Source organism: Rhinatrema bivittatum, chromosome 3 (assembly GCF_901001135.1).
Source record: "Rhinatrema bivittatum chromosome 3, aRhiBiv1.1, whole genome shotgun sequence".
NCBI classification, from domain to species: domain Eukaryota; kingdom Metazoa; phylum Chordata; class Amphibia; order Gymnophiona; family Rhinatrematidae; genus Rhinatrema; species Rhinatrema bivittatum.
The window spans coordinates 594,818,809-594,832,485 of NC_042617.1; the positions used below are offsets into that span (position 1 = coordinate 594,818,809).

The window sequence follows — 13,677 nt, forward strand, 5'->3', positions numbered from 1 at the left end:
AAGCTGCAAGTATAAGAGCCCTCTGTCCCCAGTCTAAGAATCTGGCAATAACCAGCCTGGGTCTCCTCTCTGAATCTCTCCTCATGCCCAGTCTATGAACTCTTTCAATGTGTAGTTTACCTTCTAGGTCTGGGAGTTGCAGCTCCCGGGGCAGCCACCCTTCCAGCGTGCTTCTCAGATCTCCTTCCAGAATTGCCTCCGGGAGTCCCAAAAATTTTAGATTGTTCCTCCTCGACCTATTTTCTAGGTCCTCCAGCTTCTCTTCGGCTACTTTTATGGCCGATTCCACAGAGGTGACTCTTGCCGCCAAGGCAAGGTTATCTTCTTCCACTACTGAAATTCTCCCTTCAGCGATTTCGATCCGATGTCCTATGTCTCCCATCGTTTCTTTCAGGGCTGTTAAATTCTCATTTAAACTCGCAAATTTGTGGTCGAGAGCGGCTACGACCGCCGCGGTAAGTTTTTCAATCCCTCTGTCCTCGACCACGAGTGTATCCACGGAGCTGCTGCCGTCCGCCATTTTGTCTTCGGCTCCGGCGGTTTTAAGCTTGTCCTTCTTTAAGGCTTTTGAGGCCATTTTCGGGTGCTGCTTCACTCGTTACCGCACAGATTCGTCTCCCCTTCGCCTGCTTCAGCTGAGGTGTTCTTTTCTAGCGCTTGGGGTAGACTTTTCCGGCGGATTTATGACACTTTGCGGGGGTCGGCTCCCGGAGCTCGGGCGAACACGTCTCGCCCGGCTCACCGCATCACGTGACCTCAGGTGTAACTTTTTAAAATTACGTCCATAGAGCACAGACTGTGAGCTGTAAATGTTATCCGTGGTGTCAGGACTGATGTGAACACTGAACAGTGCCATCGATTCATCAAAGAACCATTGCAGTAAAGTTTATTTTCGATTTCTCACCCAGAGTCTCCTGGGAGGTTATTGGCCCCCACATCCCTCAGAGGAGAAAGAGAACTTCTACCTCTCCCAGGATTGAGCTACAGTATCACCCCTGCTACCCAGGGCCTTGGAGGAGAAATTCCTCTCTTCCCTCCCCCCCGCCAGTAAAAGAACCCAGCCCTGGGGTCAAAGAGACTGTGTATATTGGCCCCGAGGACCATATGTGCCCCTGCACCCATGCAATCCACAAGCATAAAGGCACAGCAAGGTAGAAAGTGCACAGCAAGAGTCAGGATTTGGTGGTGGAGGAGAAGGGAGTTCCCCAGGAAGGGTATAGGGGTAGAGAAGTGAAGATAAATAATGAGAAGCTGCAGAGTGAATGCATTTGCAGGCAAGGAAGAGAAGCTTGGACTGTGTGCGGAAGTGAACAGACGTGTGAAGAAGGTTTATGTCGTCGTCATAGCAATGTAACTTTACCTAGACATCTGCCTGCTCAACGCCCCACTGAAATCTGATTTAGGTTTGATTGGCTGAGTTTTTAATATCCCACCCTGCTGAATGGCTAAGTTTTAGCTGATTAAAAAAAGAGAGAAGGCAGGGACAGGGCTTACATTTACACAGCTAGCACTAATATTCACTGCTAACTGGGGAACGTTATCCAGCTAACTCTGGTCGGTAAGATTACATGCCTAAAGCTAGTTGGATAAGGTAAGAGAAACAAAAGAAAGTGGACAGCCGAGCAGTGGCCTCTTCTCCCCAACCTTGTAATTTCTAATTAAAATGAGCAGGTGAAGCAGAACTGTTCCCACCCCTCTCCCTGCCTTCAAATCGGGTGAAAGAGCATAGCTTATCTTGAACTCGATCTAGAGGTTCTCCACTCATTGCCCCAGCACAGTGGAACAAGCTGCCAGTTGAGTTGAGAGGAATGCAGGATGTGAAAGATTTCTGTAAAAACATCTTTTTCAAGAAGCGTATGGTATTAATGAGATGTATTAATTTTTGTAACGTTGGTGCAAGATATAGGTTATTTGTCATACATTTGTTGATATGTATGTATTATGAATGCACTTATGTGATCCTCCTTGGCAAATTTTAAATTTGGAATTTGCATAATATATTTTTTTTTATTTTATTTTTATTGAATTTTTGATAATTACAGCATAAGATCACTTGTAACAGAAAATATGACAAGATTTGTAAAGATTCATCAATGCAGTATACAAAATGAAATAAAAATTCCACCAACAAATGTCACCAAAGTTTTAGGAAATAAGGGGGGGGACGGGACAAAATTAACAAGAGCAAAATTACATAGGAAATTAAAATCCAGTAAGGTAAATTCTGAACTTACACCCTTAAAAAAGTTTAAGCCGATCCACTCCTGAGGATATTAGGAATGAGAGTCCAGGAATACCGGGAGCTGAGAAGGCTCAAAGAATAAATAACTGGAATTCTGATGTCTAATCAAACATTTACACAGGAATCTCAAATCAAAGTTTGCAGATTTGCTTAAAACTTCTGGCTTCATGGAGTGAAAGTTCCTCCCGCACTCTTGGGTTGTCCTGGAGAAATCGGGGAAGATCCATACTTTTTGACCATAAAATAAATGACAGTTACGAAAGAAGAATTTCAACACTGAGTTTCTCTCAGAAAGAAATGCGAAAGTCACAAGTAAAGAAGGTCTATCCTGAATAATCATCTCGAGACGATTCCAACAACTCAGAAATATTCATAGAAGAGAGAGGTTCAGAGTCAATAGGGATTTCGCCTTCCGATTTAGGCAAAAAAGTAAGCCCTAGTTATAGTGGGAACAGCTTCCATTGGAAAGTTAAGAATCTGCACTAGATAACTCTTGAGCAAATCCTTAGGAGGAAGCAACCTTATACAAGGGAAATGTAATATTTTTAAGTTTAAGATTCTTAGAGCATTTTCAACATTTTCTAGTTTCTTAGTTGAAACCATATCTGATTGCACCAATTTATGTTGCTCTGATTCTATTTTTGTAATTTTTGTATCCAACTCGATGACATTAGTCTCCAGAGGCTCAACTTGATTCTCTATAGTCAGCACAAGTTGATTACTTTCTAGTACAACAGCAGTTAAAGAGGTAATAGCCTTCTCTACAGAAATTAAGGCATTCCAGACAGATTCCAGTGTTATTTCTTTAGGTTTCTCAAGAGATAACCTTAGCGAAGGGCATACCTGCACGCTCACTGCTCCTTCACCCAAGGGTTGCTTCCACCTTCATTGGTCTCTGAAAGCTTAGGGGTGAAAGAGAGGCCTGTAGAATCCATACTAAGCGGATTCTACGAAGGGAAGTCCAAAATCATTTCCCTTCTTGGGGCCATCTCTTTGTCTCAAATCCAAATGAAATGGGGTGGAGGCACACTCGGCATGCCAAGGCTCAACGATATCACTTCAGCCAAAGGAGGCGATGCTTGCTTAGCAGTCAACTCCATAGCGGCTCTCCCCTTTGGCATGGCAGTTAGGGGTGCCGCAAAGAAAGTCTCAATCCATTGTTGTTGTAAGTGCTTGGAAATGGGAGAGGAGCTTGAACTCTCCCTCAACTGAGCTTTTCTCTTAGTATGGGGCATCTTAACAAGCGAGGAAAGAGATGTTTAGCAAAGAGTCGGAGGAGCGTTTCATAGCATGTAGGTCAGGCGGCAGCCATCTTGACACCAATGGAAGTTGCAGAATATAAGGGCCCAATGTTCAAAGGGCATTCATTTCTATTTAGCTGGGCAATTGGGACTAATGTGGCTAAGTATTTGCTGGTGAATATGCACCTATGAATAGCTGCTGCCATTTAGCAATATAAATCCCTTATATGGCTAAAAGTTGCATGCACAAAAAGTAGGCGTGTACTGGGTGGATCAGGAACGAAGCGAGTTAGCCGTATAACTTATGTCTAAGTTCATGTCTAAGTTTAGATGCCCCATAGAGCAAGTCTAAATTTAGCCGGGCAGACTTATGCAGTTAAATGCGCACAAAAGCGTGCATATTCAGCGGCTTTGCCATGCCATGCCACTGAATATACATCATAACTTAGCTAGATTAGTCATTTCCAACTAAGCTACTTAATCGGCCAGTGCTGAATATTTTTAAATAAAATATAAGCTGAAATTCCTAGCCTCATATCATCAAAAGTTTCCCCAATGCATAATGGGAAGAGTACAGTCTCTTACCTCCTCTCACTCATTAATACATAAGCGAAGATAACTCTGACAGCTATTGGCACTTATGTATTAAATTATTCATTGTACTCCTTCACTGATTGGCTCTTCACTGTCAGCTGTCATTGCAAAGCGAATCAGTGAATAAATTAATACTGTCAGAGCTATGGGCGGGAGGTGGTAAGAGTCTGCATTCTTCCCACTCTGCTTTGGGAGTATTTTTATGGTTCTGGGGTGGGGGGAGATTGGATATCTAAGTTAATATTATTTTGAAGGTAGGACAAGGAAGAGGGTGGGATCATTTCCACTTGACTCGCTAATTTTAAAGAGAATTGGGGCATGAGAAAGGGGGATAAACTTGGGTACTCATTTTTTTCAATATTTAGTAAGCCGGTGAGTGGCAAAGTTACCCGGTTAACTTTACTGGATAAATGTAGCCAAGAATATTCAGCAGGAAACTTAACCTAAGTGCCACTGAATACACCGGCTAGTTACTTAGTTAACTTTAACCGAGTAACTTGCCACTCGACAGCCCTGATTGTTACTATTCCTACCACTCCTGCTACTACTAAAGACAGTGGTTGAACCTGTCATATCCTTCATTTTGATTCTTGCATTCCTGTGTCATCTTATTTCTAACATACATTGCTGCAAACAGAAGGTAAAGAGGTGAAATCCCTTATGGTGATGGGTGAGAGAAATAGATTTGCATTAGCATATTGATGCAGACTCAGTGTCTGGTGAGCTTGATGGCATGCCCGTGACTGACAATTTGAGCACATTGTCTCATTTCTTATTGATGGCCTAGTGTAATGACCCATTTGATTCCTTCCAGGCCCTACAGCTTGGAGAAGCACAGGACTCTACCTTTCCCCGAGGACCACTGGAACGTTAACCTTCCCTCCATCCGTAGCTGGAACAGGCATTGAGGTGACTATCTCGAAAAGGGGTGTAAGATTTATTTTCTGGTGCACTGTGCTCAATGTGGTTACCAAATGAGTTCAGTCACAATGTACAGAGTAAGCATGAAAATGTCCCTATAAAACAGGGACAAAACCAAGGTTGTCTCTGCCCCTTGCTTTTGACTCAAAGAGATTAAGTGGTATAAAGCCACTTAAACTAGTTGAGATGAACAATATGTACTTGCCTTATAAGGTATGAGATAGAGTAGCTTTACAGAACGTAAATGAGAGATGCAGGCTTACAGTTCAATGGAATGAACCTGGCAAGTACCCAAAAACTAAGTCTATTCCATGTAACCATTGCTAATGGCAGTGGCTATTCTCTAAGTGAACTTAATAGCAGGTAATGGACTTCTCCTCCAAGAACTTATCCAATCCTTTTTTAAACCCAGCTATACTAACTGCACTAACCACATCCTCTGGCAACAAATTCCAGAGTTTAATTGTGCGTTGAGTAAAAAAGAACTTTCTCCGATTAGTTTTAAATGTGCCCCATGCTAACTTCATGGAGTGCCCCCTAGTCTTTCTACTATCCGAAAGAGTAAAGAACCGATTCACATCTACCCTTTCTAGTCCTCTCATGATTTTAAACACCTCTATCATATCCCCCTTCAGTCGTCTCTTCTCCAAGCTGAAAAGTCCTAACCTCTTTAGTCTTTCCTCATAGGAGAGTTGTTCCATTCCCCTTATCATTTTGGTAGCCCTTCTCTGTACCTTCTCCATCGCAATTATATCTTTTTTGAGATGCGGCGACCAGAATTGTACACAGTATTTTTGGGTGGAAGGCCTAGTGAACTGGTGGGAGTGCTAAATAGTCTATGTGAACAGGAGATGGACTGGGTGAACTGGCAGAAGTATTGGCGAAATGGTGATTTCAAGTATGCACACAAGTATTTTCAAAATGGTATGTGCGCATACGTTATAAAATACCTGCATCTACATATAAATCAGGGATGTCATGCATATGTGTTATACATTTTTCACACTTAAAATATACACATGTATATTTATAAAACAGGTAGATAAAGTGTTTTCTTGCAATGGAAATATTTGCGCATATTGAAAAATACACACACACATTCAGAGCAGAACTATATGGTATTTTATAAACTGTGCAGCTCCCATTAAACAGATTATAAAACTGTAGGAGAAATCTCCACACATCTAATAATGCACGCAAATGCTGAAGCACAAATAGGTTTGAAAGTTAGGCCTTGAGGGCCTTATTTTCCGCATTCTGTGCTTATGGAAAACATCTTTATTGAATGTAGTAACATTGTAGATAACAGCAGATAAAGACCAGATTGATCCATCTAGTCTACCAAGATAAGATTCTTCCACTTTGGGTAGATAAAGATATACATTCCCATATGTAGCCCAACGCCCCCTCCCCCAACTTGTCTTTTATTCTTCTTCTGCTACCACTGCTCTCCAGGTCTGTTGCGAGAATGTCCAAAATCATTTAAAAGTGCTGATTTCTACCACCTTTGTTGGTAAGCCGTTTTAGGTTTTGCCTTCTTCAACTTTGATTTTTGCAAGATCAACACTAAATCTGATACTGAAGCCCTCTTCTATGTCTGATTACCAAGATCTGCAACAGTCCCCCACAGCAACAAAAATTAGTGAGGCTGTTCCCCAATACAATCCACCCTCCCCTGTACTCACTGTAGTTTGAGCTTCAACCATACTCTCTCCATGCAGATTGCCCCAGAAATCTGAGAAACCTGACGCAGTCATAGCCCTGCTTTTTAGAGCTGTAATCTTTGCATTATCCAGGATACCCCAATGCCTTCTTGGAATTAAATGTATAAATGCAGATTCCAAATGCTCCTCTGAAATGAACCCCCTCCACCAGCATGGGAATAAGATCCTAAGTTTCAAATCCCACTTCTTCAACTCACTGTAAGAATTTATCAGGATATTTAACCTCTCTCCCTCTGCCATACTTTTCATTTTTACCCTCATTCACATCTATTAACATTGCTCTCAACATTCTTCTAATCTTGTTTTTCAGATTCAAGAAACCTTTTAGTAGTATGACACATTACTGTTGTGCCCGTCGGTCACAGGCAGCTGCGACCTCTACTGCTCACCTCTTTTCTCTCTTCTGCTTCTAGTCTGGGGAAGAAAGCCGTCTCTGCTTCTCCACGCTGACCCTCATGGCATTCTTGGGACGGCGTGGGCGCTCCTGGCAGTCATCTTACTTCCGGGTAACCTAGGGCATGGGCGTGCGCGCACGCCTGACCCCTTCTTGAGCGCGTCATGGCGGGAACGTCGGGGGCATCCCCACCGCATGACATCACCTGCTTCTACTACTTAAGTTCAGCTGACCTTCAGTACAACGAGTTAGCAAGGATTCCAGTCCTGCTTATTCCGCCTTCCTGCGACTCTGGTTGCTGTTCCTGTCTGAGTGTTCTTAGTACCCGCTCCTCGGTAGCCTCGCTCACACTCAGAGCTATCCGCTCCTCGGAGGGCCTCTCTCACTGTCTCTGCTCTCTTTCACTGAGTCCTGTATCGTTCCATGGACAACCTGGCCCTGCTCCGTTCCAGGTCTTCTCGGTGCCTACGCTTCAATCTACTTCTTCAGTGCTGAGTGAGTACAGTGCCTGTTCTCCACCTGCCTCTACTTTCACTGTGTGAATTCTCAGGTTACCCCACTTTGCGGACCATTACCGGATCCATACCATCTTGTGCAACTTGCCACCAGTGTCCGGCCGACCCCGCATTGCAGACCACTACTGGATATCGCCTACACACACACCACGGAAAAGAACTGCTTGCAGGTCCTACATCTTGGACTAAGTTCATTACCCGTTCCTCAGGTACCATTGCAGTATAATAAAGTTATTTCTCTGTTGTCCATCTTCACTGAGACTCTGCCTGTCGTGGTGAGTCACCACAGGGCTCCCTATGGGTGGAATCTACCCTTACCACAACCCAGGGGCCCACTGTCTAACTCTAGACACACAGAACATAACAGATTGCTAACTCCATGGACCCAGCTCAGCTCTCAGCCTTGCAGGACATCCCTAGCCTGGCCCAATGGATTTCAGAACAACAGAGGACTCTTGATACTTTGGCTGCCGCCTTTAATCAGCTGAATTCCAGTCTGAGTGATTCTTCTACCTCCAGCTCGAATGCATCATCTCCGGTGGTTACCGGACAAGCTACAGTTCCTTTTCCAGCCCCTACTCGTTTCTCAGGAGATTCCCTGATGTGTAGGGGCTTCCTAAATCAATGCTGTATGCATTTTTCTTTACAACTGGCGTACTTCCCTACAGCTGCTACCAAGACTACATACATTTTGTCCTTGTTGGATGGAAAAGTCTTGGCCTGGGCTTTGCCTCTGTGGGAACGCGATGATCCAGTCCTTAAAGACTTGCCCGGATTTTGGGCTCTTTTTAAGTCAATTTTTAATGACCCCGCTCACCAGTCCATTGCTGGTTCTGCACTCCTGATCTTACAACAAGGAGCCAAGCCACTCCCAGACTACGTGATCAAATTTAAGACACTGTCTTCCGAACTCCTTTGGGATCTGGGTTGCCTGCGAGCAATATTTCTATGGGGGCTCAACCCCCGCATAAAAGATGAACTAGCGGCCCAGGAGTTACCTGCTACCCTAGACTTCTTTATGGACCTCGCTGAGCGTATAGACCATAGTATACGCGAACGCTCTGTTGAGGTAAAACCTCTTAAGAAGCAAGTATCCGGAGGAAACCATCCTCGGCCCAGTTTGTCAACTCTGGTCCAGCCTGAACAGAACACTCAAGCAATTCATCCGGGCCTATGTCAACTCTAGGCAGAATGACTGGGCAGAGCTGCTACCCTGGGCAGAGCTTGCATTGAACTCACATCCTGTGTCCACCACTGGCTCCACTCCATTTCAGATAGTCTATGGCTGCCAGCCGCTTCCACCACTTCCCATACCATTATCTGGAACATCACCTGCTGCTCAGGCTACTGCAGATGAGATTCATCAACTCTGGACTAAAACCAAAGAGCTTCTATACAAAGCTGGACAACGGGCAAAAAAATTCTATGATGCTCATCATCAAGCAGCTCCCCAGTTCCAGCCAGGAGATAAGGTATGGCTCAGTACCAAATACATTCAGCTCAAGCTACCTTCAGTTCGATTTACTCCACGGTATATTGGAACCTTCACTGTCCTTCGCCGCCTGGGTTCATTAACTTACAGCTTGAAGTTGCCGCCTTCGATGAAAATACACAACGCTGTCTACATTTCACTCCTGAAACCGCGCATCCTTTCGAAGTTCTCTGTCAAAACACATGATCCACAACCTTTGGATGCTGAAGGGGACATCGCATATAAAGTTGATGACATCGTGGATTACGTAAAAAGGGAAAGCATTGGGAATATCTCATTTCCTGGGAGGGATACGGACCCGAAGAGAACAGCTGGGAACCTGCCGCCAATATACTGGACAAGGAGATGCTACATCGTTTCCATCTCGCTCATCCTAGGAAGCTGAAACCCCCTGGGAGGGGCCCTAAGAATGGGGGGTACTATTGTGCCCGTCGGTCACAGGCGGCCGCGACCTCTACTGCTCACCTCTCCTCTGCTTCTTGTCTGGTTAAGAAAGCAAAGAGCTCCTGGCTCTCAGAGAACGAGTCCGATCTCTGGAGGCTAGAGTGGCAGACCTGGAGGAGCTGAGGGAGACAGAGAGGTATATAGATGAGACCTTCAGGGACATAGTAGTCCAGTCCCAACTTCAGACTGGCAGCCCTGGTGCTGCCTTGGAGGAAGAAGGTCTCATAATGGGAGAGCACCAACCAGATGTAGCAGGAAAGGATCCTGTAGCAAGGACCTGCTCTCTAGGTGATGCATTGTCCTTTCGCACTGAGGATATCTCCCCAAGGCCTACTGCCCAGGAGGGAAGGGTTAGGTCGGCCGTCATAGTTGGTGATTCGATTATTAGGAATGTAGATAGCTGGTTGGCGGGTGGGCGTGAGGATCGCCTGGTAACATGCCTACCTGGTGCGAAGGTGGCGGACCTCACGCGTCACCTAGATAGGATTTTAGACAGTGCTGGGGAGGAGCCGGCTGTCGTGGTACACGTGGGCACCATCGACATAGGAAAATGTGGGAGGGAGGTTCTGGAAGCCAAATTTAGGCTCTTAGGTAGAAAGATTAAATCCAGAACCTCCAGGGTAGCATTCTCTGAAATGCTCCCTGTTCCACGCGCAGGTCACCAGAGGCAGGCAGAGCTCCGGAGTCTCAATGCGTGGATGAGACGATGGTGCAAGGAAGAGGGATTCAGTTTTGTTAGGAACTGGGGAACCTTTTGGGGAAGGGGGAGTCTCTTCCAAAGGGATGGGCTCCACCTTAACCAGGGTGGAACCAGACTGCTGGCGCAAACCTTTAAAAAGGAGATAGAGCAGCTTTTAAACTAGAACAAAGGGGAAAGCCGACAGTCGCTCAGCAGCGCATGGTTCGGAGAGATGTATCTTTAAAGGATACTAATGATGCATTAGAATTAGGGCATCCCGACAGTGAGGTTCCAATAATTAGAAAAGTAGTCCAAGTGCCTGTAACTAAAAACTCACCTGAGCTAAAAAATTCTAACTTATCCCTATCAATTAAAAAGCAGAATAAAAATACAATCAAAAAACAAACTTTGAAATGTTTGTATGCTAATGCCAGAAGTCTAAGAAGTAAGATGGGAGAACTAGAATGTATAGCAGTAAATGATGACATAGACTTAATTGGCATCTCAGAGACATGGTGGAAAGAGGATAACCAATGGGACAGTGCTATACCGGGGTACAAATTATATCGCAATGACAGAGAGGAGCAGTCGGGAGGAGGTGTGGCGCTTTATGTCCGGGATGGCATAGAGTCCAACAGGATAAACATCCTGCATGAGACTAAATACAAAATTGAATCTTTATGGGTAGAAATCCCTTGTGTATCAGGGAAGACTACAGTGATAGGGGTATACTACCGTCCACCTGGTCAAGATGGTGAGATGGACAGTGAAATGCTAAGAGAAATTAGGGAAGCTAACCAAATTGGTAGTGCAGTAATAATGGGAGACTTCAATTACCCCAATATAGACTGGGTAAATGTATCATCGGGTCACGCTAGAGAGATAACGTTCCTGGATGGAATAAATGATAGCTTTATGGAGCAATTGGTTCAGGAACCGACGAGAGAGGGAGCAATTTTAGATCTAATTCTCAGTGGAGCACAGGACTTGGTGAGAGAGGTAACGGTGGTGGGGCCGCTTGGCAATAGTGATCATAATATGATCAAATTTGATTTAATGACTGGAAAAGGAACAGTGTGCAAATCCAAGGCTCTCGTGCTAAACTTTCAAAAGGGAAACTTTGATAAAATGAGAAAAATTGTTAGAAAAAAACTGAAAGGAGCAGCTACAAAAGTAAAAAATGTCCAAGAGGCGTGGTCATTGTTAAAAAATACCATTCTAGAAGCACAGTCCAGATGTATTCCACACATTAAGAAAGGTGGAAAGAAGGCAAAACGATTACCGGCATGGTTAAAAGGGGAGGTGAAAGAAGCTATTTTAGCCAAAAGATCCTCATTCAAAAATTGGAAGAAGGATCCAACAGAAGAAAATAGGATAAAGCATAAACATTGGCAAGTTAAATGTAAGACATTGATAAGACAGGCTAAGAGAGAATTTGAAAAGAAGTTGGCTGTAGAGGCAAAAACTCACAGTAAAAACTTTTTTAAATATATCCGAAGCAGAAAGCCTGTGAGGGAGTCAGTTGGACCGTTAGATGATCGAGGGGTTAAAGGGGCACTTAGAGAAGATAAGGCCATCGCGGAAAGATTAAATGATTTCTTTGCTTCGGTGTTTACTGAAGAGGATGTTGGGGAGGTACCCGTAATGGAGAAGGTTTTCATGGGTAATGATTCAGATGGACTGAATCAAATCACGGTGAACCTAGAAGATGTGGTAGGCCTGATTGACAAACTGAAGAGTAGTAAATCACCTGGACCGGATGGTATACACCCCAGAGTTCTGAAGGAACTAAAAAATGAAATTTCAGACCTATTAGTAAAAATTTGTAACTTATCATTAAAATCATCCATTGTACCTGAAGACTGGAGGATAGCAAATGTAACCCCAATATTTAAAAAGGGCTCCAGGGGCAATCCGGGAAACTACAGACCGGTTAGCCTGACTTCAGTGCCAGGAAAAATAGTGGAAAGTGTTATAAACATCAAAATCACAGAACATATAGAAAGACATGGTTTAATGGAACAAAGTCAGCATGGCTTTACCCAGGGCAAGTCTTGCCTCACAAATCTGCTTCACTTTTTTGAAGGAGTTAATAAACATGTGGATAAAGGAGAACCGGTAGATATAGTATACTTGGATTTTCAGAAGGCGTTTGACAAAGTTCCTCATGAGAGGCTTCTAGGAAAAGTAAAAAGTCATGGGATAGGTGGCGATGTCCTTTCGTGGATTGCAAACTGGCTAAAAGACAGGAAACAGAGAGTAGGATTAAATGGGCAATTTTCTCAGTGGAAGGGAGTGGACAGTGGAGTACCTCAGGGTTCTGTGTTGGGACCCTTACTGTTCAATATATTTATAAATGATCTGGAAAGAAATACGACGAGTGAGATAATCAAATTTGCAGATGACACAAAATTGTGCAGAGTAGTTAAATCACAAGCAGATTGTGATAAATTGCAGGAAGACCTTGTGAGACTGGAAAATTGGGCATCCAAATGGCAGATGAAATTTAATGTGGATAAGTGCAAGGTGATGCATATAGGGAAAAATAACCCATGCTATAATTACACGATGTTGGGTTCCATATTAGGTGCTACAACCCAAGAAAGAGATCTAGGTGTCATAGTGGATAACACATTGAAATCGTCGGTTCAGTGTGCTGCGGCAGTCAAAAAAGCAAACAGAATGTTGGGAATTATTAGAAAAGGAATGATGAATAAAACGGAAAATGTCATAATGCCTCTGTATCGCTCCATGGTGAGACCGCAGCTTGAATACTGTGTACAATTCTGGTCGCCGCATCTCAAAAAAGATATAATTGCGATGGAGAAGGTACAGAGAAGGGCTACCAAAATGATAAGGGGAATGGAACAACTCCCCTATGAGGAAAGACTAAAGAGGTTAGGACTTTTCAGCTTGGAGAAGAGACGACTGAGGGGGGATATGACAGAGGTGTTTAAAATCATGAGAGGTCTAGAACGGGTAGATGTGAATCGGTTATTTACTCTTTCGGATAGTAGAAGGACTAGGGGACACTCCATGAAGTTAGCATGGGGCACATTTAAAACTAATCGGAGAAAGTTCTTTTTTACTCAACGCACAATTAAACTCTGGAATTTGTTGCCAGAGAATGTGGTTCGTGCAGTTAGTATAGCTGTGTTTAAAAAAGGATTGGATAAGTTCTTGGAGGAGAAGTCCATTACCTGCTATTAAGTTCACTTAGAGAATAGCCACTGCCATTAGCAATGGTTACATGGAATAGACTTAGTTTTTGGGTACTTGCCAGGTTCTTATGGCCTGGATTGGCCACTGTTGGAAACAGGATGCTGGGCTTGATGGACCCTTGGTCTGACCCAGTATGGCATTTTCTTATGTTCTTATGTCTCTGCTTCTCCACGCCGACCCTCATGGCATTCCTGGGATGGCGTGGGCGC

The 13,677-nt window shown here is 44.0% G+C and overlaps 1 protein-coding gene across 1 annotated transcript in view; it reads left to right on the top strand.

Moving 5' to 3' along the window:
* Positions 1-13,677, top strand: part of LOC115088447 (TRPM8 channel-associated factor homolog) — a 61,241-nt gene that overhangs the window by 20,061 nt on the left and 27,503 nt on the right. The window contains exon 4 of the mRNA XM_029596729.1: positions 4,892-4,986. Coding sequence (XP_029452589.1) covers positions 4,892-4,986 — 95 coding nt within the window. The remainder of the gene's footprint in view (positions 1-4,891; positions 4,987-13,677) is intronic.